Source organism: Palaemon carinicauda, chromosome 7, assembly GCF_036898095.1.
Source record: "Palaemon carinicauda isolate YSFRI2023 chromosome 7, ASM3689809v2, whole genome shotgun sequence".
In the NCBI taxonomy this organism is placed as follows: domain Eukaryota; kingdom Metazoa; phylum Arthropoda; class Malacostraca; order Decapoda; family Palaemonidae; genus Palaemon; species Palaemon carinicauda.
The window spans coordinates 157763052-157790847 of NC_090731.1; the positions used below are offsets into that span (position 1 = coordinate 157763052).

Consider the following 27796-nt stretch of genomic DNA (forward strand, 5'->3'; position numbering starts at 1 on the left):
CTATCCTCCGAAGGGGAAAGATGAGCTGTCTTCCTATCTCATAACATAAGGGAAAGGAAGGACCGGCAATTACTAACCGTTTGCACACAGGCTGTGAAGCAGATTCTACCTCACAGAAGTTAAACTTGAGGCGCAAGCATCCAAGAGTTTGGCCTTACACAGTGATGAATGCTACGTTGTGCCCTACAGACACGACAGTAAGGAGGAGGGATCGCAAACAACAGCCTACCTCCATCGTCGTACAACTCCGAAATGATGTCCTCCAATGAACTGGTCGGGATATGGATGAATACCATTTCCTTCGGGGGGAATTAACGGGTAGAAGACCTCTCAGGAGAAGGCTACTGTCGGCAAATCTCCCCGGGAACGAGAAGAAAGCTAAACAGAGGCTGGTGATAGAAAGCTCTTCCTCGGAAGGGATGGCTGCCCAACACCTGGTGGAGGATAGTTCTCCCTCGGAAGGGAAAATTGCCCAACTCCTGAAAGCAGACCTCCGGGCCGCTAAATCTTGTGACGAGCCGAGAGAAGGTTGTGACTCAAAGACAGGATGAAGGCAACTGAGTGAGTTTACACAAGAATTTTCATGTTTAAAATTGACACCGTTACCGATGAGAAAAACAGACATGTTTATTCAGGCTCTTTTTAGTGCGAGGGAAGAGCGAAGATACAAGCATAATATATACACAAAATGAACTATGTACGATCGTGTGACACAGTTAGTACATGGCTCCCCCCCTAAAAATGACATACTGTACATGTTAAATAGGGCGCCCTGAATCTGGAGTGGTAGTAGCAAAAACTGTGCCGATTAGCGGCAGTGAGTGGCTGTAGAAGTCGTTGGTTGGGGCGCGAGCGAGTGGTGGATGAAGGGTGGCTTTGTTGCCGCTCCGGCTCGTCACGGGGTAGGTGTGTGTCCTACGGCATTCATAGGCATGTGTCCTCTACGGCATTCATAGGCGTGTGTCCTACGGCATTCATAGGCGTGTGTCCTACGGCATTCATAGGCGTGTGTCCTACGGCATTCATAGGCGTGTGTCCTACGGCTTTCACGTCAGTTTCGGTTGAAGTTGAATAGGTGTCCTCTTCGTCACGAGTGGAGGCGTTGATGGAGGTTTTGAAGGTCATGAAGTGGCTGTCCATAAGGGCGTCGGCTTTGGTCATCAAGTCCTTTATGGGTAAACTATCGACATCGGGTATGGCAGCGCGTACAGGTTTGGGTAAACGGCTTACCCAAAGGGCACGAAGTAGGTTCACATCACGAGGAGAGCCGTCCGTGGCAGGTTGCAGGCGAGTGATACTGGTCATCTCCCTGAGGGCGAGCGAAGCCCTTTGGTCCCCCAAAGGTTGTTGAGAGAGCTGAGAAAGCCTTGCTATTTGAGCAGCTGGCGACGGCTAGTACTGCTGCAGAAGATATGTTTTGAGGGCGTCATAGTAACGGTGAGGGGGGAGGGAGGAACGAGTCACTCCGGGGTCACCAATGTGACGAGCCGAGAGAAGGTTGTGACTCACAGACAGGATGAAGGCAACTGAGTGAGTTTATTATAGAACACTCCTTTATATACAAAAGCTCAAGGCAACAAGAATTTTCATGTTTAAAATTGACACCGTTATCGATGAGAAAAACAGTCATGTTTATTCAGGCTCTTTTTAGTGCGAGGGAAGAGCGAAGATACAAGCATAATATATACACAAAATGAACTATGTACGATCGTGTGACACACGGTTGGTACAATCTCCTTGCCCCTGTCTGAGTGAACCCAGAGAGAAGATCTACATCCTGAACTGCCCTTGGAAAGTAGCATAAGCTAGTCTCAAAGTTCACCCAAGAGGATCCCCTGAAAAGTACTTGTCAGCAACTGCTCATACCCGCTCACCATAGCAGAGCGAACGTTGGGGTGAGCAGGTACTGAGATCAAGAGGGTCGGAGGCGCAAGAGACTTTCGGTCGGTCCACATCCTACGGAGTCTCGAGGGGGAAGATGGAAATCAACCTTTGGGGAAGATGTCTGCTCCTGTTGCACACCCAACCACAAGACCTCTCGTAGCCCTTCCTCGCATGGAGACCCTGTGAGTCCCAAGGAAGGGAACAGAAAATGCACGGCATCCTCAGAAATAGACTACCCTACGGTGGCAGCCAGTGCTGCTTCGCTAGGGGAAGCAACGGGCGCCCCCCCGGATCGTAGGGTTGTCCCGGAGTCACATGCATGCCATCTGGCAGAGTCAAGATGGCGAGGTCGAGCCGACGGAGTTCAATGGCGATATCGAGCCGACGGAGTTTGTCGGCAAGGTTTTTCCCTTTCGAAGATGACCCTGAAGGGGAAGAATCCTTCTTAGCCTTCTTCTTCCTTCACCTGTTAAACTTCTTCCACCTGAAAAGAATAGTTGTGAAGGAAACTTTTAGCTTTCAGGCCAGTATTGGGAAATTCTATTTGGTTTTAATGAGAGTAAGACAACACCTGTACTCCAACGAGCCGAAATAAAAAGCGAACGTTCTTTACTAGTGCAGATGTGAGCTGGGGGTTGGGCTACCCCTACTACCCCCTTCACTGACTAGTGGAGGGTAGTAACATCTCGCAAGAGCTTTACCGGCTAGTTTTAGCTATAGCCAAAATACATCTCCACAGTAAGAGGGTATGGTTTGTATATAGTGCTGGAACAAGTTTATTTAAAAGAAATCGCTGTGTAAAGGGTTTCTATATTTGGGTTGTGGTTCGGTCATACATGTTGCTACAGTACAGTATACTGTAATGTACTGTATGCTGTTACTGGTTATACATATATACATACATACATACTCGGTTGAGTCCCTTGTTAGGCTGGGAGGAACGTAGTGAGTAGAGGTCCCCTTTTTGTTTTTGTTTTTTGTTGATGTCGGCTATCCCCCAAAATTGGGGGAAGTGCCTTGGTATATGTATATGTGTGTATATGTATATATATATATATATATATATATATATATATATATATATATATATATATATATATATATATATATATATATATATATATATATATATTTATTGTACAGTTCAGTACCTTGCATAAATAATGAGGATTTGAATACAAGACATATGATTATAAATGGTAACACTGATGCTGAATGCTAATTTCTATCACAAACCCATGAAGAGGTCCGACTTACTAAAATATACTATAATCTTTATTATTCTAAGAAAAACGTGGTACTTTGAAAAATACAAATTTGCATACTGAACTTACCATGCCAGATGTGATGCTATATTCAGTATACGTAAAGTAGTGGGATGTAGGGGATAACCAGATGCTGTTACTACACTGTACAGGTTGGTTCAACAAAGTGCACCCCACTGAACTTGAAACTGTTCTTAGCACAACACTTTACATTCTGTAACTGCGTGAATACTGTCTTTGATACTATACGTATCTTAACCCTTTTACCCCCGGGCTATTTGGGAATTTCCAACCCTTAACCCCCAGGGGTTAATTTTTTCAAGCATATTTTGCAGTATATTTTTTTTAAATTGCTCTAACAGCCTTGATTTTCATCATAGAGAGGTCAGGTTGGTCTCATTCTCTTGGAAAATGCCTGAAGGTTCTCAAAAAAATTATCAAAAATATGCAAAAAAAAAAAAAATTTAAATAGCAGTTTTTGCAAGAACGTACCGGTACGTCAATGGGGGTAAAGGGATGAGTTTTGTGAAACGTACCAGTACGTCCTTTGGGGGTAAAAGGGTTAATGTATACAGTACTGTAACCTTCATACACAGTGCGGGCGCTATTAAACTTCACTCAACACCATTTATATACACTGTACATTACACTGTTCACTTATATGCCTAAGACTTATCAAAACTATGTTCTGATGTGATGACTGATGTAACTGGTGGTGCTGAGGAATATGTATCGGTGCATCATGTAGCATGATGTAGGTTACATGGTATTGGGCATATGCTAGCCAAACTGATAGGCCACAAAGCAGAAATTCAAGACACATCATAGATATCTGACATTGTCCACTTCTCAGCATATGACCAGAGTGAAGAGTGAAAAAAGAAAAGACTTCTTGTTAGATTTTCCTTGACTACTGCATCTTCAATTGGATTCATGACGTACCGCAACTCTTAATTCTGTCCTAAAGATTCACTAATATCATTTACTAAGGACTGTACTGATTCAGCAACAGGAAATCCTATAGCTAAAGTTACCCTAGTTGCGTTCTCTTCATCTTCCTCTATGAACCTTGCTTAGGAGTAGTTAACAACTCAAAGGATATCAAGAACTCAAAATGCTTAAAAACAGGAAGTAGGGAAGGATTTTTAGGAGATTTAAGCAGCTTCGCACCAGCGGGCCAGTAATAAACACGGGGAAATACACTGGATGCCACAATCCCTAGTGGATGTTTTATTCTCGGTTACGTTCCTTGCAGTCCATGTGGAGTTATTCTTCAGAATTACCAATAAAGGTAGGGTAACCATAGTAAAAATACAATATATTGGAGTATACAATGGAAATTTTATTATTTCTCTTATTCACAATAGCAAGAAAATAAACTCTAACAAAACAAACACAATGTAATTTTCTTATAAATAAAGTAATTGCACTTCTTACAAACTGGCCTATAATAATGGCACCATAGTTTACTTTCAACTTAGTGACATGTGACTGATATATGTATTAAAGGGATATGCAGTCATCAATCCTGAGACCATCTGTAGTTAGACCTTTATTTCTTAGATGGTAAACCATGTGCATTAAACCACAAACTGTTTCATTTTTCAACTGAGTCCTCTTTGGGGTTTTTGTCGTATTAAAATTACTAAAAAATCTCTCCATACTAGCATTAAATCTCTCCAAACTAGCATTAGAAAATGGCAAAGATAACAAAACAGAGATAACAACCCTTAAATTTGGAAAGCATGGAAGGTTTAAAGCATTTTTCTTGTTAAATACAATATCCCAATACTGTGAACATGGAACCTGATCATTCAACTCCTCAATGAAACAATGGGATCTCCACTCTAAATCTGTCTTGCTTCTATCTGCATATTCATACAGCTGTGGTATAGCATCAAAGACAAATGCCAGTGATTTAGGCTCAAGATTAGCAGCATTCACTGGATTCAAACACTGAACTATTGCGTGAATCGGCTCACTAAGGGAGAATCTATTTTGAATCTGCTTTACAGATTCAATAAGAAAGTTCAAACAACTTTCATAAAATATTTTTATATCATGGGCACTGCTTTTTTGTTTCAACTCTCTCATTGTCTCCATAGCCATCACTCCTAAATATATGTTTTCAGCTGACACAATATTAGACGAAAATAATGGATGCTTTGGATCCAGTGCATGCAGATCACACTTTTTAACATATGGAATGCTCATAAAATCTGAGCATATGCTCCTTATTAAATTTCTAACTTCTTTTCTAATACAATAAAAATTTGGAACCTCTGATTGAAATTGAGAATTGAAATTATTGAGGCGACTTAAGTTATACGACAAAAATTCTAGATAGGCAAAGGTAAACTTATCATTGAGAGATTCCAGAATGGCATCGTTACTGTCCGTTGGATCTGTAAACGCAACATCAGTGAAATATGATCCGAGAGCCTCCCATTGTTCCAGTAACCGTTTGACGCAGTTTTTCAAGGAAAGCCACCTGGTCTGCCCTAGAGCTAAAGTTTTGTGAGGAGCTGCACCTACAAAATTCTGAAATTCGTTTAGAGGATCTTGTCGCTTTGAACTTAAACTGAAATGTATATGTATATTGCGACAAAGATCCTCAAGGGATTTAGGTAGTTTTAGGCAAGCATACGATGCACACAGGTGAATAAGATGGGACGGACACTCAACTAATATAACATTCGGCAACAATTCTCTTATAATGGTCGCTTCAGAATGTTTCTCCCCCATCATGACATTTGTTGTGTCTGAACTGAATGCTAAAACATTCTCTAAAGGAATCTCCTTGGTTTCCAGCGACTGTATTAAAGCTGTGACCAAACCACTAGCAGAACTGTCATGAATCTCCACAAGATCTAGGAAAGAATTATGCATTTTATTACCCTCCCAATACTGCACAATAATGCTCATTTGCTTAGTGGTACTTCTATCAGTAGTTTCATCTATTATGACTGAAAACATTCTCTCCTTCAAAACTTTACACAAATCCTGTAACAAGGGCTTACCAAATACCTGATGAATAATATCTGATGCTCTCTGCTCTCCTAGGCAGATTCTTTTCAAGGCATCTTCATTCGGAAATAAGTCTCGTAATAACAACATGATGGGCTCACACAGAGATATTGGCAAGTAGTGCTCTGCCAGGAAAGCACAAAGTTTGCGTTCTATTTTCTGAGCAGACTTGTCCAATGGATCATTAACTAACAAAATGCTTGAAAGTGATTTATTATCAACCTGCATTGATAGATCTTTATGCCTCTGACTGGTAGCATGCCTCATAATGTCAGATTTGCCACACTGGAAGTCCATGTTGCATGTTGCACAAAACGCACGATGTTTTGAAGATGTTGATCTTGGGGATTTTGACAACCATCCAGAGAACAAGGGGTTTGACGTCCAGCCCTCTCTCCATTTTTGTCTATAGAACGGCCTTTTTGTCAATGCCTTCCTATTTGAGACTCTTCTCACTTTCTTGGTTGGTCTTGATGGGGGAGATTCACCAGACTCGTAATTCATCTTGAAGTACCTGAGTGAGAATATACAGTATATACTATTTTTCTATTCATTTTATGACAAATTTATAGTATTCAGTGGTAGGCTATACTCCCCAATAACAAAGAAACAAACATCTTTTTATACATAATAATATTCTTATATATAAACAGAAGGAACCCAAGATTATACACTAGCAGATACATACATACATATACCCAAGCACTTCCCCCAATTTTATGGGGTAGCCGACATCAACAAAGAAACAAAAACAAAAAGGGGACCTCTACTCTCTACGTTCCTCCCAGCCTAACAAGGGACTCAACCGAGTTCAGCTGGTACTGCTAGGGTGTCACAGCCCACCCTCCCACATTATCCACCACAGATGAAGCTTCATAATGCTGAATCCCCTACTGCTGCTACCTCCGCGGTCATCTAAGGCATCAGAGGCAGTAGCAGGGCCTACCGGAACTGCGTCACAATTGCTCGCCATTCATTCCTATTTCTAGCACGCTGTCTTGCCTCGCTCACATCTATCCTCCTATCACCCATCTATGCTATCACTAGCAGATACTACCGAAATAAAATAAATCATTTTTCATCTCAAATTTGGCTTTTCCTAAAGTAAGTATTCTTGACTTGTTTCAACAATTAAATATCGGGTGAATAAGGCCTGGCCACACGATGGATCGTCTGCGGTTGTTTACCCTATATTAAAAGCAAAACCTAACCTAAGTTGGCCTAAATCACCATAACAACTGTAGTTTTGGTTTGACAAACTAAAACCACTAGCCTACCACTACTGTAAGCTTAAACATAGGCTATTTTGGTGTACTCTAGGCTACGCTAATCATTTTGTCCCTCCATTGTGCAGAGCTATTAGTAAGATTAAGCTAACCAACAAAAAGAAGCACGAATGTGATTCCCTAAGAAGTCCGAAATTGACACGGTACTCCAAGGGAAAGAGGGAAATAAAATGGCAGCAACTAACATGCAAGTGAGCACCGCTGATGAAGAATGTGATGACGGAGGCAATCATGGCATGTGTGGGCACTGTGAGCCCTATGTCGCTGATGGGATACCAATGCGATGAATGCCGAAGATGGTACCATGATGAAGCTTGCTCTAACTTCAGAGATGGCACAAGTGTTATTTTACAAAGTAGGAACATCATTTATAAATGTCCAAGATGTATTGAGACTGCAAATCCCAATGGTTCAAGGGTCAGGCAATCATGGGAAAACATGACGAAGCTAAGCATCAACATAGAAGAGATGAAGGTAAATGTACAACAACAGATGTCTGGTATTATGGATATGATAACTGCTCAATACACTAATATGTGTCAAGAAATTGTTGAGCTGAAAGAGAAACTTATGGAATACGAAAAAGAGAATGTGACCAAGACCACATATGCAAGTACAGTAGGTTGAAATAAAAAAACACTTTGGTCATAAAATCTACGGAGGAAAATACGAAGGCTTCAGAGATCAAGAAAACAATCATGAAGATGATGACCACGAATGTCGAACAAGTCAAAACCTCTAAACAAGGCCACTTGGTGGTTAATTTTGAGGATAAAGCTGGGTTAGAAAAGGCTAAAAATTACTTAGAAGAGGTCAAGAATGACATTAAGGTGGAAGTAGATAAAAAGGATCTACTTAAACCGAAGATCAAGGTCTGCAATATTGATGAAAATGAAGATGATATAATTGCCAGTATAATGGAGAAGAATGAATGGTTGAATGATATATGTGAAAATGAAGAGGACTTTGAATTGATCAGGAGTTTAAATCAAGACAAAGCGGTAAATCACATGTCATTATAAAGTGTAGTCCAACTATCAGGAAAGTTTTCCGTAAAAGGGATGATAGAGTATATACCACGCTTGGAGGATGCTGCAAAATTTATGATTCCTACAATGTATTTCAATGTTATAAATGCCAGGAATTTGGTCATACTGCCGATAGTTGTAGCAAGACCCAGGTATGTGCCAAGTGTAGCCAAGAACACCGAACCACGGATTGTAGTGCAAATACGTTAAAGTGTCATAACTGCACAATGAGGAATTACAATGATACGAATCATAAGACATATGATGAAAACTGTAAAGTATACAAGGAGGAGCTTACCAGGATAAAAAATAAAACCGATCATGGAGTCTAGCCCATTGGTTAAGTGTGGTCTGATAAATATTCAATCGGTGGGGAATAAAACCATAAAGATAAGAAATCTTATTAATGAAATGGAATTAGATTTATGCTTATTAATGGACACTTGGTTGCAGGGAAATATTAGTGATAACTCAAAGATTCAGGAGATGACGCCGTGTACTCACGATTTCTACCATGTACCAAGAAAGGATAAAACTGGAGGAGGAGTGGGTGTCTTCGTGTCGAAAACCTTCTCTGGGGTTTCTACCATGAATGAAATAGTATTTGAAACGTTTGAATACATCTATTTAAAACTGACAAGAAACAGTAAGGTATTGAATATATCATTATATAGACCACCAGGGAGTAATATGAGGAAATTCATTGAAGAATTTAGTATTCTTGTGGGTGTGGTGGACGACATTAAAAATACATTAATTGGTGGAGACTTTAATTGTTGGGTAGATGATGAAAATGATAAGGCTAAAAAAACTCAAGGAAGTATTTGAGATGTTTAATTTAATAAACAGTGTTTTGGTATCAACGTCAGTAGGTGGTCATACACTCGACTTGGTCATATGTGGGAAAGATTCTGACCTAATAAGAAACCTTGAAGTGGAATCAGACTTTGAGATCTCAAAAACAAAAACTCATCACTTTTGATGTTAACCCTTTTACCCCAAAAGGACGTACTGGTACGTTTCACAAAAGCCATCCCTTTACCCCCATGGACGTACCGGTACATCCTTGCAAAAAAATGCTATAAAAACTATTTTTTTCATATTTTTGATAATTTTTTTTTTAAAAATTCAGGCATTTTCCAAGAGAATGAGACCAACCTGACCTCTCTATGACCAAAATTAAGGCTGTTAGAGCAATTTAAAAAAAATATACTGCAAAATGTGCTGGGAAAAAAATAACCCCCTGGGGGTTAAGGGTTGGAAATTTCCAAATAGCCTGTAGTACAGCGGCATAGCAGACCAATTGTTCAAATTGGTCTAAAAGCACCAAAATTGGCACACATGTAGATTAATATATTCTAAACATTTTTGGATATGGAGGCATTCAAGATTAGCCCTTAGGAAGATATGGCGGCCATTGTTCAAAATGGCCGCCATTTAACATTAGCGTCATTACATAGACTTCATTATGTGTCGTTAGTTTGGTGCTAGATGGGCCAAAATTCCCTTTTTTTACATCAGAATTAACATCAATAAATGTTTAACAGATATTTAGATGAATCTTCTCAAAAATGGCCCCCAAACTGGCCGCCATTTTGTGGAAAAAGTGGACATTTGATGAAGATTTCAATACTCAATGACATAATACCTCTAATAACCAGTACCTGATTTCAGGAACACACTTTAATTGCTCAAGTTGCTTTTTTATTTCAAATTGCTGGCAAAATTGCTAGTCAAAATAATACACAGAGTACGGGAAGTTTACAGTATGGTCAGATTGTAGTTATATAGTCGACCAAAAGCCCAGTCTCTAGGCACAGTACTTGTGTAATCCTGCAGTACATACATGTAATACAATAACGTAGATTTTGCCACACTATGTTAATTATGATTCCGAACTTTTCAAATCTGGTCACCAGAATTATGAATGTCTACAGATCATAATGTTGGTTAGCAAGTTTTCTGTCCCAATCTACTGGCATTCGCCTTCACAGAAACATAGACCAGTGCATTGCAGTGAAGCGTTCTTGCACTTGCAGCGGTTTTTGCAGCCTTTCTTGCATCCGCAAGACACCAGCTCATAGGTTGGAAGAGGAGTTTCTTGAGACGTACTGTGTCTGACAGCTGGAGGCTCCTGTGTCTTGGTTGCTCCCTGCTTCCGACTTTGCTTGACACTGTTTAACTTGAGAAGCTGCGCAATGGAAAGAGCTGCTTGTGTTGAAGAGGAATGGCTTTGATTCTTGATGGTGGGGCCATCCAGCACCATATTTACCATTGCAACTAGTACGTTTGGCACAGAGTCCTCCTGACAGCCGCCCGGGAATGATCCACGGAATTGGTAAGTGTCTTCAAACATATATCGACGAACTATCTGTGCAGCACGCGCAAGGTGAACTGCCTCAGTGTCACAGTCTTGCTCGCAGGCTTTGCCTAGCGCTTCACCAATGTCTTCATCAAACGCTAGTAAAACATCTCGGCCTTTGCTGTGGGATCTCAGGCCTGGTATCTGGGCTAACAGGCGCTCTTTCAGCCTTGTGCTATTAACTTTCTGGCACAAAACAACCCCGAGCTGTTCCATTCTTGTTGTGTATAGCTTTACAAGTTCTGCGAGTCTGAAGACTGGGGTGGTGCCCTCTTCTAGGTGGGTTTCCTCGATATACAGGACCAGTTCAGCCAGTACGATTCTTGACATTACACCTTCATGGTCAGTTTTCTGCTCGGCTTCTACAGTGGTCTTTGCACGATAGTAAAGAGCCAACAAACACTTGGAATGGTACTTGGCCTCCAGAGCCACCATATCACCCATGCTGAGCCTGGCTATGAGTTCATTGTCCCCAACTTGCGCTGCACACTTCCGTACGCGTGTGTCCACCTGGAAGGTTGTTACTTCATGTAGGGTCTCTGTGCCAGACTTTCCACAGAAAAAGCAGGAGGTGCCGCTGGTAGTGGCTTCTGAAGAGTGTGTTCTGGCGCGCTTGGCCTGGACATTGTCAGTACTATCAAATGCTGAGCTGCTTGCGATGCGTCTCTTCTCTGCTCTTCGTAGCATTGTGTTATTGTATTTGAGCATACATCTTTTATGCCACTTGGCCTGGTGGGCAACCATTGTCGCCTCAACACCTTGTCCTTCATCTAGTCTCTGTAACTGAACAGTTCTTGGCAGTTCTCCGAGTTCATCAAATTTGACCAAGTTTGCAGCCATTGTCGTGTATCCACTCCCAGGGTCTCGGCGTTTAGACAGTACTGGGCAGACAAGTGACTCTGTTGTCTCCTCTTGACATACAAGACACAGCTTCCAGTTTGTCTCAGGAGGTGTTGTGGGAGTACGTTGCTCAAAAGTATCGACCAGTTGGAACTTCTTTGCCATGGCTGCAGTCTGGAACAACGCGTCTCTGATGTCAGGTGGTGCTGCTGCTGCCTCACCTGCAAAGACACAAAACACCACCATGTTACCACAAGTTACTACTACAAGCACCATGACTATCAACACTATACTATTACTGCAGCCGCCGTCACTGCCACCAACGCTGCCGCTGCAAAGTAAAATTCATTTTCTTGTGAAATGGTAGCCAAATTATTTGGTAAGCACAGAAGTATGTGTAATTGTACAATACTTATCACCTCTAGCACACTTATCACCTTTAGCATCCACAAAAAGACAAATTATGGTACATATTCAATGACGCTAACGGTAAATAGCGGCCATTTTGAAAAATGGCCGCCAAATGTGCTACGGGGAGAATCTTGAATGCCTCCATATCCAAAATTGTTCAGAATGTATTAATCCACATGTGTGCCAATTTTGGTGCTTTTAGAACAATTTGAACAATTGGTTTCATATTTCTTACTATGCCGCTGGGCTACTGGGGGTTAAAGGGTTAATATAAATTGCATCAGAGTATTGAAAAAATGGATCACATATAGGGAACGGGAAAATTTTGATGCTGAGAATTTTATTGAAGGTAGTGTAGCGCAAATGTCCTGTGAGAACACACAATGTGAACATATGGCAGATAGAGAATGTGTTGGGTGTTATACCAAGAAATATAATGACAATTTTGGAAAAATGTATGATACCATGTGTCCCATAAAGAGCAAACAAATACTGTAGTTGTACGCGAAAATGTTAGATGGTATAACAGTGAGCTATTAAAGGCAAAAAGACATAGACGTAAGATGGAAGGTAGATGGAAAAGAGCCAAATCCTCACAAGACAGAAATATGTTATTTTCATTAGTAAAATAAATTTTTGAATATACTTACCCGATGATCATATAGCTGTCAGCTCTGCTGCCCGACAGAAAAAACCTACGGGCGGAATACGCCAGCGATCGCTATACAGGTGGGGGTGTACATCAACAGCGCCATCTGTCGAGTAGGTACTCAAGTACTCTATGTCAACACAGAACCAATTTTCTCCTCGGTCCACTGGGTCTCTATTGGGGAGGAAGGGTGGGTCCTTTAATTTATGATCATCGGGTAAGTATATTCAAAAATTTATTTTACTAATGAAAATAACATTTTTCAATATTAAACTTACCCGATGATCATATAGCTGATTCACACCCAGGGGGGTGGGTAGAGTCCAGCATATATGTTAACCTTAAGAGCTAAGTATTCCGTATTTCATTTTAGCAGTTATTCAAAATAACAAACATAAAATTAATAAGTACCTGGTAAGGAAGTCGACTTGAACAATTACTCTGCCTTTTTTAAGTACGTCTTCCTTACTGAGCCTCGCGATCCTCACAGGATGCTGAGCGACTCCTAGGAGCTGAAGTATGAAGGGCTGCAACCCATACTAAAGGACCTCATCACAACCTCTAATCTAGGCGCTTCTCAAGAAAGAATTTGACCACCCGCCAAATCAACCAGGATGCGAAAGGCTTCTTAGCCTTCCGGACAACCCAAAAAACAACAATAAAAAGCATTTCAAGAGAAAGATTAAAAAAGGTTATGGGATTATGGGAATGTAGTGGCTGAGCCCTCACCCACTACTGCACTCGCTGCTACGAATGGTCCCAGGGTGTAGCAGTTCTCGTAAAGAGACTGGACATCTTTAAGGTAAAATGATGCGAACACTGACTTGCTTCTCCAATAGGTTGCATCCATTACACTCTGCAGAGATCTGTTTTGTTTGAAGGCCACTGAAGTTGCGACAGCTCTAACTTCATGTGTCCTTACCTTCAGCAAAGCATGGTCCTCCTCATTCAGATGGGAATGAGCTTCTCGAATTAAAAGCCTGATATAATAAGAAACTGCATTCTTCGACATTGGTAAAGAAGGTTTCTTAATGGCACACCATAAAGCTTCAGATTGTCCACGTAATGGCTTAGTCCGTTTCAAATAGTACTTAAGAGCTCTTACTGGGCATAGTACTCTTTCTTGTTCATTTCCAACCAAACTAGCAAGGCTTGGAATTTCGAACGATTTGGGCCAAGGACGAGAAGGAAGTTCGTTTTTGGCTAAAAAACCAAGCTGTAAGGAACATGTAGCCGTTTCAGATGTAAATCCAATGTTCCTGCTGAAGGCGTGTATCTCACTGACTCTTTTAGCTGTTGCTAAGCAGATGAGGAAAAGAGTTTTCAAAGTGAGATCTTTAAAAGAGGCTGATTGAAGTGGCTCGAACCTTGCTGACATAAGGAATCTTAGTACCACGTCTAAGTTCCAACCTGGTGTGGCCAACCGACGCTCCTTCGTGGTCTCAAAAGACTTAAGGAGGTCCTGTAGATCTTTGTTGTTAGACAGATCTAAGCCTCTGTGACGGAAGACTGCTGCCAACATGCTTCTGTAACCCTTGATCGTGGGGGCTGAAAGGGATCTTTCCTTCCTTAGGTATAACAGGAAGTCAGCTATCTGAGTTACAGAGGTACTGGTTGAGGATACTGAATTGGACTTGCACCAACTTCGGAAGACTTCCCACTTCGACTGGTAGACTTTGAGAGTGGATGTCCTCCTAGCTCTAGCAATCGCTCTGGCTGCCTCCTTCGAAAAGCCTCTAGCTCTCGAGAGTCTTTCGATAGTCTGAAGGCAGTCAGACGAAGAGCGTGGAGGCTTGGGTGTACCTTCTTTACATGCGGCTGACGCAGAAGGTCCACTCTTAGGGGAAGTGTTCTGGGAACGTCTACTAGCCATTGCAGTACCTCGGTGAACCATTCTCTCGCGGGCCAGAGGGGAGCAACAACGTCAACCGTGTCCCTTCGTGAGAGGCGAACTTCTGCAGTACTCTGTTGACAATCTTGAACGGGGGGAACGCATAAAGGTCTAGATGGGACCAATCCAGAAGAAAGGCATCTATGTGAACTGCTGCTGGGTCCAGAATAGGTGAACAATAATTTGGGAGCCTCTTGGTCATCAAGGTTGCGAACAGATCTATGGTGGGTTGGCCCCACAATGCCCATAGTTTGTTGCATACATTCTTGTGAAGGGTGCACTCTGTTGGGATGATTTGACCCTTCCGGCTGAGGCGGTCTGCCATGACATTCATGTCGCCTTGAATGAACCTCGTTACAAGGGATATGTTTCGATCTTTTGACCAGGTGAGGAGGTCCCTTGCGATCTCGTACAACTTCATCGAATGAGTCCCTCCTTGCTTGGAGATGTACGCCAGTGCTGTGGTGTTGTCGGAGTTCACCTCCACCACCTTGCCTAGAAGGAGGGACTTGAAGCTTCTCAAGGCCAGATGAACTGCCAGTAGCTCCTTGCAGTTGATGTGTAACTCGCTTTGAACCGCATTCCACGTGCCCGAGCATTCCCGACCGTCCAACGTCGCACCCCAGCCCGTGTCCGATGCGTCCGAGAAGAGAAGGTGGTCGGGGGTCTGAACAGCCAGTGGCAGACCCTCCCTGAGGAGAATGTTGTTCTTCCACCAAGTCAGTGACGACTTCATCTTCTCGGAAACAGGAACTGAGACCGCTTCTAGTGTCTTGTCCTTTCTCCAGTGAGCAGTTAAGTGAAATTGAAGGGGGCGAAGGTGAAGTCTCCCAAACGCGATGAACTGGTCCAGTGATGAAAGCGTCCCTATCAGACTCATCCACTGTCTGACAGAACACCGGTCCTTCTTCAGCATGGACTGGATGCATTCTTGGGCTTGATTGATTCTGGGGGCCGACGGAAAAGCCCGAAAAGCTTGACTCTGAATCTCCATTCCTAGGTAAACTATAGTTTGGGATGGGACGAGTTGGGACTTTTCTATATTGACCAGGAGACCCAATTCCTTGGTCAGATCTAGAGTCCACTGTAGATTCTCCAGACAGCGACGACTTGACGCAGCTCTTAAAAGCCAGTCGTCCAAATAGAGGGAGGCTCTGATGTTTGCTAAATGCAGGAATTTGGCAATATTCCTCATCAGTTTGGTAAAAACTAGAGGTGCCGTGCTTAGGCCAAAGCACAGGGCTTGGAACTGGTAGACGACCTTCCCGAAAACGAACCTTAGAAAAGGTTGGGAATCTGGGTGGATGGGGATGTGAAAGTACGCGTCCTTTAGGTCTAACGAGACCATCCAGTCTTCCTTCCTGACCGATGCTAGAACCGACTTTGTCGTCTCCATGGTGAACGTCTGCTTTGTGACAAAGACATTCAGAGAACTGACGTCTAGCACCGGTCTCCACCCTCCTGTCTTCTTCGGCACTAAGAAGAGGCGGTTGTAGAAGCCCGGGGATTGATGGTCCCGGACTATGACTACCGCTCCCTTTTGTAGTAAGAGAGACACCTCTTGCTGTAAAGCTAGCCTCTTTTCCTCCTCTCTGTACCTGGGAGAGAGGTTGATGAGAGTTGTTGCTAGAGGGGGCTTGCGTAAGAATGGAATCTTGTACCCCTCTCTGAGTAACTTCACAGACTGGGCGTCTGCGCCCCTGCTCTCCCAAGCCTGCCAGTAGTTCTTGAGCCTGGCTCCCACTGCTGTCTGAAGAGGAAGGCAGTCAGACTCTGCCTCTAGAGGACTTGGAACCCTTCTTCTTGCTCCCACGTTGACTTCCGGCACGAGCACCTCCTCTGCTGGAGGCTCTGCCACGAAAGGGCGGGATGACCCTTGAAGCTGGCGTGTCCATCCTAGGTCTAGGTACGGAGGGCAAAGGGGTGACTTTGCATGCGGAAGACGCCACCAAGTCATGGGTGTCTTTCTGGATCAAGGAGGCAGCAATCTCCTTGATCAACTCTTCAGGGAAGAGACACTTAGAGAGTGGAGCGAACATCAGCTCCGACTTTTGACATGGGGTGACTCCAGCTGATAAGAAGGAGCAAAGGTGATCTCGCTTCTTGAGTACCCCAGACACGAAAGAAGCCGCAAGCTCACTAGAACCATCCCGAATGGCTTTGTCCATGCAGGACATGATGAGCATGGAAGTCTCCTTATCAGAAGGGGAGGTCTTCCTGCTCAATGCTCCCAAACACCAGTCCAGGAAGTTAAAGACCTCGAAAGCGCGGAAAACTCCCTTCATAAGATGGTCCATGTCCGAAGGGGTCCAGCAAATCTTGGAGCGTCTCATAGCCAGCCTGCGGGGAGAGTCTACTAGACTTGAGAAGTCGCCCTGGGCAGAGGCAGGAACTCCCAAGCCGAGAACTTCTCCCGTGGCATACCAGACGCTAGATCTGGAAGCAAGCTTGACCGGGGGAAACATGAAGGATGTCTTTCCCAACTGCGTCTTAGACTGCAACCACTCTCCCAGTACCCTTAAAGCTCTCTTGGACGAGCGAGCGAGTACGAGCTTCGTAAAGGCAGGAGCTGCTGACTGCATGCCTAAAGCGAACTCAGAGGGAGGTGAGCGTGGTGCTGCAGACACAAACTGGTCTGGATACAAATCCTTAAAGAGCGCAAGCACTTTCCTAAAGTCTAAGGAGGGAGGCGTGGTCTTGGGTTCTTCGATGTCGGAGTGTTGGTCGTCAAGATGTGCAGCTTCGTCATCATCAGAGATACCATCGTCTGAATGTTGAGGAGGAAGAGGCAACGGAGTGGGCTGGACAGCTGAGTCCGGCAGCACGGGTGCATGCGTGGCTGCACTGGACCCAACATCATGCCACTGTTGGTCAGTCTGAGAACTGGCAACAACCAAAGCTGAGTGGGTGCGCAAAGAGTCTACACCCGACTGTGGGAGGATAGCGGAGACCACCGTGGGTTGCGGAGGCTGACGCACCGCGTCAAAACACGGCAGCCTAACTCCACCCTCCTGTTGTTGTGGTAGCTCCCGCACGGCAACGGAGTGCTCCGTGCGTCTGTGGGAGTCAGCATGCGTCTGGCAGGGTCGACTACGCATGGGTGGAGGAGCTCTCACAGCCGGAGTGTGGGAGCAGTCAGCCGCAGCGTCTGCTGGGCGCACAACCGTGGCAGGTTGTAGGCTAACGGGTGCAGCGTCAACCTTCTCCGCACGAAACTCCTGCATAACCGCAGCTAACTGAGTCTGCATAGACTGCAGTAAAGACCACTTAGGGTCTACAAAAGCGGCAACAGACGGAGCTACTGTCCGTTGTGACTGAGGGTCTAAAACAGCGGGTGCGGCAACAGACGGAGTTACTGCCTGTTGCGGTACCACCTTGCCTCTCTTGGGAGGTGTGCAGTCGTCGGATGACTGCAGCGAGTCCGAACTGACCCAGTGGCTACACCTGGGCCGTTGGACTAGCTCGGAAGGGACCTTACGTTTAAGAGGCCGTGAGACCTTGGTCCATCGTTTCTGTCTAGAAACCTCTTCCGCAGACGAGGAATAAATGGGCTCACTCGCCTTCTTGTGGGCGGGACGATCTCGGAAAGATACGTCCGAAACCACGGAGGGTACGTCTGTACGCTGATTAAAGCCTGTCGAACCCTTTGGTCGTACGACATTGCTTCTCCCCTGGGCTTGGGAGCTTGCAAGAGGTCCCGGACTGGGAGGACGACAGGCACGAACAGACGCACCCTCATGCGTAACACTGACACTTTTCACTGCACTGACACTCGCTTCACTTCCCACTGCACTTTTACCTTTCAACTCTCTGACATCAGCCATGAGTTGATTGCGGTCATTAGCCAATGACTCGACTCTCTCACCTAGAGCCTGAATGGCACGCATCATATCCGCCATTGAAGGTTGATGAGAGCTAGCAGGGGGGTCGGGTGCAACCACTACAGGGGAAGGAATAGGTTGAGGGGCATGGGGAGAGGAAAAATCAATAGAGCGAGACGAACTCCTCCTGAGCCTATCCTTCTCTAGCCTACGTGCATATTTCAGGAATTCTTGAAACCCGAATTCCGAAAGCCCAGCGCATTCCTCACATCGATCTTCCAATTGACAGGCTTTACCCCTACAATTGGAACAAACGGTGTGCGGATCGATAGAGGCCTTCGGAAGACGCCTTGAACAGTCCCTAGCGCTACATTTCCTGTACTTGGGGACTTGAGAAGGGTCAGACATCTTGAATTAGTCAAAGGGGGGAATTCAAAATCTATCCAAGTCGTCAACAAATAATCCAAATCCAAAAAAGAATGCAAGGAAGTATTGAAGATAACTTCTGCACAGCGATAGCTAATAACTAGAGATGAATACTTCACCAAATAACGTGAAATTCAATCCAGAAAACAAGAGCGTATTCAGTAGGTCTTGCCGGTGGCACGACAGAGAGAAAATTGGTTCTGTGTTGACATAGAGTACTTGAGTACCTACTCGACAGATGGCGCTGTTGATGTACACCCCCACCTGTATAGCGATCGCTGGCGTATTCCGCCCGTAGGTTTTTTCTGTCGGGCAGCAGAGCTGACAGCTATATGATCATCAGGTAAGTTTAATATTGAAAACTATATAATAAGGCCAGAAATGACTATAACATCCTGTTAGAAAAAACCAAAAGAAAATTCTACAACGGCGAAAGTAAAAAAACTAATAACATGAGGGACTTTCACAAAAACCTAGATGATTTGATGGGATTAAAGAAAAATATGTCTTGCCTGATAATGTTTGTGCAGAGAAATTTTCTATATTCTTCAATGTAAAAATTTATAAAATTTACAGGTTTCCCCCAAAATCACTAGGAAATACAGTCAGTTAAGCCAGTGAAGGAGGGTAGGAAGTTAATAAAATTTAAGGAAATAAATATGTGAGAGATGAAGAATACATATTGTGGAAACGACCCCTTCTCAAACAGTTCAATAAGTGAAGCTCCAAACAAGCAAGTTGTATATAATATTTACCTGAACATAATTAACCTAAGTATATCACAATCCTGTTTTCCTAGCTGTGAAAAAACTGTGTTGATCAAACCAATATACAAAGGAAAAGGTGATGTAAATGAGCTAAATTCATATAGGGCCATTTCAAATTTATCCTACATGTCGAAGCTTATTGAAAAAATCATAAGTGAGCAATTATGGGCGTATATTGATGAGTTAGAGGTATTCCCGGAAAATCAATCGGCCTACAGAGCTAATCACTCTACAGAAACTACCTTATGCTCAATAATGAATATGATAGGTCTTCTTGATGAGGGAAAGGGTGGAATTTTGATTATGTTAGATCTTAGTGCTGCTTTCGATACTGTTGTGCACGAGTACTTGACGACAAAGTCTATTGGAGTGACTGAGGGAAGCACTGGAATTTTTGCGGTTACTTAATGAATAGGAAGACTATTGTAGAAGTTTCTGGAAACCAATCCAGTGAGAGAATTCTTATGAAAGGTGTACCACAGGGTAGTGTTCTGGGCCCTATGAAAAAACAAAAAGTGGGCTTTAAACTATATGCAGATGATACTCAGTTCTACCTTTCAATTTCAACAACACAAGATACAAAGAAGAAATTTGATGAGATAATTACAGAAATAAAAACATGGATGCAGAGGAAAAAGCTTAAATTAAATGATAATAAAACAGAATGTATGTGTTTTGGCACAAAGGTGGCTTTGAAGAATTACCAGTTATTTCAAAGTATAAAAATTGGTGACGCTGATGTTGGGATTGTGCCTGTTGTGAAAAATTTGGGTGTACTGATAGAATGTAATTTGTCAATGAGGAACCAAATAGTGAACACAGTTTAAGTGTGTAACTATCACCTGAGAAACATAGCTTTTATTAGAAAATATTTAACAGAGGGTAGTAAAAATTTTTAGTGATGAGTCACGTAATATCAAGGCTTGATTATTGCAATTCTCTGTACTATAAATTGCCCAATACACTACTAAGAAAGCTTCAAAATGTGCAAAACCATGTGGCTAGACTGATAAAAGGCATTAAACTACGGGAGAGAATAACTCCTGTATTGATCGATCTACATTGGTTACCTGTTAAGGCTAGAATTGAATTTAAGATTTGCTTGTTGACTCACAAAGCACTTGCAAGTGATAAGCCTAAATGTCTTCGTGATTGCTTGGTCCCCTACCCTCAAGCTACCAGCGCATGCTGATGACTCACATAGACTATTCGAAATTAGTGTGAATCATGCAATAGGAGGAAGAATGTTTAATTATGCTGCACCGAGACTCTTCAACGACCTTCCACTTGACGTCAAGAATAGCAAAAATGTGGCAGCTTTCAAGAAAAACCTGAAGACTTTTTTTTTAGAAAATGTTATAAACATAAGATTCTAAATGTCAACAAGAGAGAAGAAACGTGATTGTGTGTTCTGATAATTATAAAGCCGCTACAATAACATAACCAAGCTCAAAAGATATTAAACATGGTGTCTAAGAGAGAATCAGTGAAAGGTGCAGTGGGTGTGAGTGTGAGAAAGAAGGAAGTGAAAGGGGGAAAAGGAGAGGAAGAATATTCAAGCGAGTCTGACCATGAAGAAAGGATGGCTGGTCCAAACGACTGCGGATGGTGCAAAAAAGGGGTAAGATCGAACCAAGAAGGGATAGAATGTGATTTGTGTGATGTATGGTTTCACATAGGCTGTGGACAACTAGACAGAAGTGAATTTAAGAGAATTAGCGAATCTAAACATGCCCGATGGTTTTGTAGTAGATGCCGGGGGGATTTCAAAAACTTGTAGTAGATGCCGGGGGGATTTCAAAAACTTGAAGGCAGAAAACAAGAAACTTAGGAAACAGTATGATAAACTCAGGGATAGTTTCATAGGGCTGCAGGATACGGTAGATGAGTTAAAAAGGAGATCAGGGCTTTAGTGGATAATAATATGATAGGAACGGCTCAGCTGACAAGAGAAGTTAGGGAGGAAGTTAGGGCAGAGATAATAGAAATAAGGGAAAAGGAGAAAAAGAAAAACAATATAGTAATTTTCAACATAAAAGAAAGTACAAAAGTTGATAGTAATGAAAGGCTGAAAGATGATTTTGATATATGTGGGAGTTTGATTAATGTCGAGTTAGGAATGAACGATGTGGAAATTGAAGAAGTGGGTAGGCTAGGCAAACCAAGGGAAGAGAGAGAGGGACAGGGCCAAAGACAAAAACCAAGGGCCCAGCCAGTTAAGCTTAAAAGCACCAAGGAAAAATGGGGAGTAATTGCAAGGGGGAAACACCTCAGGAAATCAACAAAAGAGGAGTTGAGACAAGTTTTCATAGCACCTGACCTCACTTTTAGGGAAAGGGAAAAAGAAAGGAAGTTGCTAGAGGAATTGAGAGAGAAAAAAGAAAATGGAGAGCAGGGATGGTACATAAAGAGAGGAGAACTAGTAAGAAACGACAATTTTCGTCAAGAAGCAAACGCAAGCAGAGCGAATTAGAAAAGGTATAAATTTAGACAAAAAAGTTAGCCAATGTATAAAAATATGCCTGTTGAATATCCAAGCACTAACTAAGCAGAAATTAATAGAAGTAGAAAACGAGATGAACACAAATAAAATTCATATATTTTGTTTTGACAGAAACGCACCAAAAAATAGATAAAATACAGCTAAGTAAAGGTCTGTTAAAAATAGAAAAAAGAAGGGATTTTAAAAACAAAAAGGGTGGTGGGTTAATGTTAATTTTTAAAAACAATAATATCACTGAAGCAGAGGAAATAGAAACAAAACATAGCGATATAATAATGGTACAGTGCAAAATCCACAACATAGTATTTTTGATAATACTAGAATATTTCGCAGCAGGAAATACAGAAGATAGAAAAAGAGATCAAGAATTGAAAGCAAAATGTGAAAAATTAATACAGAAAGCTGGAGAAACAACTCCTTTGCTAGTTATGGGGGATTTTAACGGCCACATGGGACTTCTGGGGCACCAACAAGTAGACAGGAATGGGGAAATGGTGCTAGATTGGATGGGTAATCACAACCTAACACTATTAAATGGAGATGAAAGGTGCTCAGGACTATACACGTGGAATAGACAAGATCAGCATAGTGCTATTGATTTTGTACTTGCAAATAACATGCTATATAAACAATTTAAATGTATGGAAATAGATGAAGATAAAACACTATTAGATATATCAGATCACAACTTAATAACAGTAGAATTGGAAGTAAAAACAAATAGAGAAAATAACTACAATAAAGGGAAGTAGGAAGAAATTACGTATTATAGCAATGACACAAAAGATATAGACGAATATGTGAAATCTATAGAGAGAAAACTTGTCAGCAAGGATGTAAAAAACATTGAAGAGCTAAACATAATAATGGCAGAAATGAAACAAGAACATTTGGCTAAAACATATAGGAGAAGGGTAACAAATGAAGGGAAGACCAAAGAACAACCTTGGGTAACTGAGGAAATAAGGAGAAAGATTAAGGAAAGAAATGAACTTAATAGAAAAGAGAAATGAAAAAGATATTAGGTTAAAAACAGAATTAGAAGAAAAATACAATCATAAGAAGAAAGTACAAATACTGGTGAAAGACAGCATAACGTTATATGAGAAAAAGAAGACCAGGGAGATAAGAGATGATAAAAACAATAAACTATGTGAAAACATAAACAAATCAAGAAATAGCAAAGAAATAAAAAGCGAGGCAATACAATTATATGGAGATAGAGGAAATCAACTATCAGATGAAGAGGCTAAAGAAGAATTAGTAAAATTTTGGAAAACGGTCTACAACACACATGAAAATAGAACAACTGAGATCTGGAATGAGGAGAAGGAGAGTGAATACCTGGATAATTTGAGAAGAGAAAACGACATTATAACTGTAAATGAATATAGTATACCAGAACATCTAAGGGAGCATTACGATGCTGTACTAAATGTTAAAGGAAAAATTAAACCCGTGCCCGCCGCTGAAATCAATCAAGGTAAATTAGAAAAATGCCTAAAACGCCTAAAGAAAGGTAAAGCAGCTGGGCGAGATGGACTAAAGCCAGAACATTACAAAGCAATGATGATAAGTGATATATGTAAGAATACGCTAGTGAACTGCTACAAAGAGGAACTAGCCAGCAAAGAAAAACCCAAAAGCTGGAAAGAATCCAGATCAAAAATGTTAAAAAAGAAAAACAAACCAACAGCAAAGGAATTGAGACCAATAGCACTCACAAATGTATCATATAAAATATACATGGCTTTTAAAAAAGATGAAATAGAAGGACATCTAAAAATTAATAATGCCATAGAGGATAGTCAAGCGGGATTTACAGAGGGAGGAAGGATTGAGGATAATATACTCATCTTACAGTACATGGTCGAAGAAACTTTCAAAAATAAAAAAAAAACTCATAGTTGCCTCTTTAGATTTCAAAAAAGCTTTCGATTCCATAAAAAGGGAAGCGCTGATAGAAACATTAAAGCAATATAAAGTATATACTAGTATAATTAACTCTATAGCAGAAGTATATGTGGGAGACTCGACTACGTTAGACATAGGGGAAAGAGTAGAACACAAATTGAGCGTAAGTAGTGGAATAAAGCAAGGCTGTACTGGCTCTACAACATTATTCAAATTAATTACTTATCAGATTATAAAACAAGTAGAAAAGGAAGGTAATGGTTTTAAAAATGGAGTTTTTATGATAAAACAAAGTTTTGTGAATACTTACCTGGCAGTTATATATACATAGCTAATTATCTCTATTTTGGCAGAATTTTTCTAAAACTAGGCAACCGCCTTGTGGTGGTTGGGTGGTAACACCCGTTAAAGGGTGGTAGGAGGAATCTTTCCCGTTTTCTGTTCTTCAGTTCATCTCTGCCGGCAAGCTAGTAGTATTATTTTTTGCTGATGATGTCCTAGTGCTTGCTGGGAATATAGAGGATGCTGAATTGAACATAAGGAAAGTGATAGATATAGGAAAGCAGTGTGGTTTAGACATAAATAGAGACAAAAGTAGCGTACTTACATATATGAAGGAAAAACCAGATAATATAGAGGGAATAAGAGTAGTAAGCAATATTAAATACCTAGGTATCAAGGTAGATGATAGTAGGAATATGTTCAAAACACAGAAAAGTGAAATGATAGTTAAGGTGCAAAAGCTAGCTAATCTTACATATTCGATCATAGAAAAAAGTTGTAATAAGATAATGATAGGGAAAGCATACTGGAAAAGTGTAGCACTACCTTCTATATTATATGGAACAAACGTAATTAACTTAATGGAAACGGAAATAGAAAAGTTGCAAAGAATAGAGAATGGAGTGTATAGAAGGATGTTAGGGGGTGTAAAGAATACAGCAATTGTAGCCTTGAGAGGGGATGTAGGAGCATCTGCTATGAAAACAAGGGTAATGGATGGAAAGCTGAGGTACCTTAATAGCATTTATAAGGGAGAAAAGGACTTACTAACAGCAATAGTCAATGATATGGAAGAAAAAGAGAGGAAGTGGTGGATGCATGTGAGGAAGTATGCTGAGGAATGTGGGATGGCGATGAGAGAAGTCAAGAGATGTACGAAAGAGGACATAAAGAAGAGAACAAGAGAATGGGACACAAGCAAATGGAAGAGTGAAATGGAGTGCAAGGAGAGTCTAATTTTGTATAACAACTGGAAAAATGAAATCAAGGAGGAGGAAGTGTATGACAACACATTTTTGTCAATTTTATTATTCAGAGCAAGGACAAACTCACTGGGCTTGAATATAAAAAACAGACACCAAGATGGAAATATAAACTGTGTATTCTGTGATGTAGAAGAAAATGCTAACCACTTCATGTTATATTGTCCACAGTTTAGTGATATAAGAATCAAAACGGTTTCATTGTATATTATTACATACTATTGTAACCTAGGGAAAAACTACTGTTTCTTATAGAAAAAAATACGCTCTCTTCGAAAATGACACTCGTTCCCGTCGCAAATTAATAGTTTCAGAAATAAATATACATCTATATCTTCCAATAATGGGGGACCCCCAGTGGGAACTCGGGGTTTTGGGTGGGGAAAACATACTGGGGAATCGATATATAAACGTAAAACAAGCCTTTTCTTCTCTATACATTACCTTCTTGAAATTATAATAACTGGAGGAAAATACAAAACAGTATATCTGGATAAACTTTGGAGGCGCCGTTACAAAGATTGTGTCATGAAAAAATACAGTAACCAGTGCTGCCAACGTCGATGTAGATCAAATGTTATTTTGTGACCTGTCATACTACTAGGCTAGGTTAGGTGGGTTTGTTAGGTTCTGTGCCCTTTTTGTACATTTTATATATTGAGTAAAACTTATATGGAGAAATTATTTACATTATGGAAATATCTATCATTACTATCTTTAGTAATGTCAACGGGCCGTTGGTAACTCTGTGTACCATACGTCAACGTTGGTAACACTGTGTATTATTGGTAACGTTGCTAATGTTATCGTTCGTTCGTAAGAGAAGTGACACCGTGCATCTTAAAGTTATCCGAATTGGTTGACCTGTTTGTTTCCCATCGAAATGAACATCAAATTCGCTTAATTCACGTTATTTACTATAGAAAAACAATTATATTTCGTTTCCCCAGTATGTTTTCCCCACCCAAAACCCCGAGTTCCCACTGGGGGTCCCCCATTATCGTAGGATATAGATGTATATATATTTCTGAAACTATTCATTTGCGACGGAAACGAGTGTCATTTTTGAAGATATCGTAATTTTTTCTGTAAGAAACAGTAGTTTTTTTCCTAGGTTACATTAGGATGTAATAATATAAAAAATTACCATAAAAACAATTGAACTCCAACAACCATATGAAGAAGATCCAAGAAGATAGTGCACAAACAGTTGGAAAATTCCTTTTTTGTGAAGAAAATATTGAAAATAAGAAAAGAGTACTACAACAAATGTGGATGAAAAGAGAAAAACTAGTGAAAATAAGGAACACACAAAACTAAAAGACACAGAGGCGCCGTTGCAAAGGCAAAGCCTCAACCTGAATCTGATCTGATAAAAGTGACCTGAAAACAAATGCTGGTGAAATAACTGATAAGATACAGAGCAAAATATTAACTGGAAAGAAATTATTTTTCACACACAAAGGCCCGCCTGAACAGACTTTTAGGGTCTGCTGGAGGGCGAGAAATAAACCCGTAAAAGTAAAAAGTCCAAAATTAACCCCTACAAACCTGTAGGTTTAGGCCTACAGACTGAGGCGGCAAAAATCGTAGTGTGAAAGACCTGGGTGTCCCCCGCAAATTTTAACTTTTACCCAAAACACTGCAAATTATCTAAGTTACTTCATACTTGCATACAGGTAGCCTCAGGGAGGCCTCCAGGCAGACGAATGGTGGACAACATAAGTAGTATTAGACTATCAGTAATTCAGTTCCATTTTGCCCTAGTCTAGCATAGCCTATGCTGTACTTCATTACAGTACAGTTTCTTACAGTTGATGGTCTGGAAGAGACTGTTAAGCCTGTACATCCAGCTCCGAATGATTTACTAGCTTGGTGATTGCACTGGTGGTGGCTATATTATAAATAATTTTACTATAATCTATTTTAGCTCTATAATTATAGAGTAAATCTTGACCCCTCCATGCCTTATCTATATTGTTTTCAAATTTCCAAGTAGATTGCGAGTTCAACAACAAATGGTGGCAGCATGTTCCAATTGTAAACAATTCTTTCTTTTTCAATTATATGATTCTAAAAAGCATAATTTACACTTACCTGGGTATTTACAAGGGGAACGACTGCTCAAATCTTCCAGGCCGATGTAATTTCAGTACACTTTAGAGAAATTTAATGACGATACAAAACGTGTTCTGCAAATCTACTGCTCGAATCGACCAATCACACGTGTTCTCTTCTCTGTTTATGTTTGGAAAGGGCACCAACATGTGGTTGCCAGATTATTTCGACTGGATTATCGTACATGAGCCTTAAAATTGTCGTTTTTCAACCAAAATTATAATAATAATAATAATAATAATAATGTTTATTGGACAAAAGATATTTACATTCAAAGATTTACAAAAAGAAAAAAAGACTCAGTCCAAGCCCATGTGGAGCAGAGCTCTTCGGGCAATA

The 27796-nt window shown here is 41.3% G+C and overlaps 1 protein-coding gene across 1 annotated transcript; it reads right to left on the reverse strand.

The window, feature by feature from the left end:
* Window positions 1–4478: 4478 nt before the first annotated feature.
* Window positions 4479–27570, reverse strand: LOC137644096 (zinc finger protein 862-like). Its single transcript, XM_068377045.1, has 2 exons — window positions 27437–27570; window positions 4479–6690 (listed from the first exon to the last, which is right to left on the reverse strand). The coding sequence occupies exon 2, from the start codon at window positions 6678–6680 to the stop codon at window positions 4653–4655; it is 2028 nt and encodes a 675-aa protein (XP_068233146.1). The 5' UTR covers window positions 6681–6690; window positions 27437–27570; the 3' UTR covers window positions 4479–4652.
* Window positions 27571–27796: the final 226 nt, after the last annotated feature.

Excerpts from the sequence above, each read along its gene's own strand:
- LOC137644096 (XM_068377045.1), bottom strand. The coding sequence starts at position 6,680 with ATGAATTACGAGTCTGGTGAATCTCCCCCATCAAGACCAACCAAGAAA.